The 2,208-nt window shown below is 40.2% G+C and overlaps 1 protein-coding gene across 6 annotated transcripts in view; it reads right to left on the bottom strand.

Moving 5' to 3' along the window:
- Nucleotides 1-215: 215 nt before the first annotated feature.
- The window catches only part of LOC129837874 (RNA binding protein fox-1 homolog 1-like), a 14,303-nt gene continuing 12,310 nt past the window's right edge, over nucleotides 216-2,208 (bottom strand). For all 6 annotated transcript variants that reach the window (XM_055904362.1, XM_055904361.1, XM_055904363.1 and 3 more), the window contains exons 11-12: nucleotides 1,780-1,861; nucleotides 216-1,589 (exon numbers count right to left, since the gene is read on the bottom strand). In XM_055904362.1, the coding sequence (XP_055760337.1) occupies nucleotides 1,545-1,589; nucleotides 1,780-1,861 (127 nt within the window). In that variant the 3' untranslated portion in view covers nucleotides 216-1,544. The remainder of the gene's footprint in view (nucleotides 1,590-1,779; nucleotides 1,862-2,208) is intronic.

Raw genomic sequence — 2,208 nt, 5'->3', positions numbered from 1 at the left:
ACCAGAAACAGTTGCATAAACATATGCAGACAGTCATTTCTGTAAAACACTCACAACCTTCTTGCACTGGTATGAGTCAGCCTCAAAACGTACAGTTATAGTTGAGAAAAGGAACACTGAGAATTTAAGTTTGAGCAGAATAGTGAAGGACTGCAAAAAGAGGCATTGAAAAAGAGAAAGGAAAATGACATGAATCAAAGAGAGGAGAGGAAAGGGAAACAGAAACAATGTTTTATTGAGAGGTCAACAGCAAATAAACAACAGTGAAGCTAGAGTACAGGATGGAGAAGGAGAGATGACCCATAGAACTAGAACTCATCTGATTATTTCTGTGGATGGAACACAGATTCTCAAACAGAATGGAGAGATGCAGGCGAGAGAACAGGAACAGGAAACCAGACACAATGTCATAGAGTTTAACAGGAAGAGGAAACCAGACACAACGTCATAGAGTTTAACAGGACAGAGGAAATAAGGGAAAGCACCATAGAGATTACAAGCTCGTCAGGCAGAGCGAAGTAAAACCCAGAATGAGGCTGCCATAGAAAAATGATCAAGTGGGTTAGGGAAGTTTGTCGAATAGCTAGTATTTAGCATTGAGCATTATGTAAAGCAGAGAGAAAATGGATAGAAGCTCAACAATGAAAATAAGAAAAAATGTTTTGTTACAGTTAATTAGTTGACAGAGAAGTAATGGCTCCTGAATGCTTTTTTGACAAGTGAAACATTTTTAGAATCAGAGGTAGATTGTTAGGAAAGCAAAAACATACGTACATTTTATGCAAATTATAGTTTTAGGGTTCTAGAAGCATTTAAAAAAAGATTACTGTGCACATTAACAATACCAGTGCCAGTGCTGTCTCTTATAGCTTGTGCTTTGAGTATTGATGTCGTCACATACTCCCACACACACACACTTCAACGTCCTCAAACAGTGCGCTACATCATTGACAAAACCAGTGTCATCAAAAATAAGTAATTTAACTGTATAAAATGTCATTGTACTCTACAATTTGACTCATGAAAAGTCAAAAGCTCAGACGTTGATCAAAAACTTTTTTACAAAGGTCACCATGTAGAGAAACCAGTATTGTTGTGCCACTTCAGTTGCAGTATTTCACCATGAAGTCCAGCCAATGAAAAATAAAATGGCTCACATTCAACTCTCTCTGTTAGAATAGTGAAAGAGTAGCTTATAACCCAGGTACGGAGGCAGAAATCTTTACATTCTTAAAACCTGGAACAAATCAGTGGCACAAACAATACAGATTAAGTGTAAAATAAAGATTTTAAATAACTGTCTATACATTAGATCAGGCTTTATCCTATATGTATTCTCTGATAGAATAAATAGTGAATAGCTACTACAGTATTTACACGTCCAGTCGGTTGGATTTGACCGTCTCCAAGTGGAGGGAGTCAGACAGGAGGTGACACAGAGCTCAGTGATGTCATAACCTGTCCTGCGTTGTAGTCCTGGGACTGGCCAATCCCGGACGAGGTGGCGGGGTCACAGAACGGCTTCCAGGCTCCCATTGGGCAGCTCAGTAAGGCGTGAAGCGGTTGTATCCTCCTCTGTACAGACTGGCCTAGAAATAAGTAGAAGATATGATAGATGATGGTGAATCGGTGCCCACTGGCGGGTTGAGACTGATTCCTTTTTGAGGCTCGATTAAAGTCTGGCTTGTGGCTAGAAACAATGGTCTGGATGACTTAGTGGGTCACATGAACACTTTAAACATTGGAGTGGTGCTGCTTATGAGTTTTAAAGAGGCTCACCATTGTTCCGACGCCGTATGTTGCCGTGGGTCCCACTGAATGGTGGTAGGGATCTGTTGCAGCAGCATAAACTCGGCCATATCTGATGGACAGACAAAACAAAACCCCAAATGAAAAAACATACTAAACCAGCATGGTCTCATAGACTAGACGTAACATAGTTAACAAAAAATTGGGACACTCAAATTAGTATGATATGTTACGTTTGGTACGGTTACATAAGACAGAAGGTTACTTAAGGCAAAAAGGTAAGGAGGGTGGGCGGTTCTGAGTGGCTGGGTGGGCGTTTAACGCAAACGTCATGTTCGAATTTCGTCACGGACAACTTTGGCATTTTAGCTAGAAACTTTGCAATTACTTACTACTTTTTAGCTACTTTGCATGTTAGCTAACTCTTCCCCTATCCCATTAACATAACTCCTAAACCCT

Source organism: Salvelinus fontinalis, chromosome 38, assembly GCF_029448725.1.
Source record: "Salvelinus fontinalis isolate EN_2023a chromosome 38, ASM2944872v1, whole genome shotgun sequence".
Classification (NCBI taxonomy): Eukaryota; Metazoa; Chordata; class Actinopteri; order Salmoniformes; family Salmonidae; genus Salvelinus; species Salvelinus fontinalis.
This window is presented reverse-complemented; position numbering and strand designations above follow the sequence as displayed.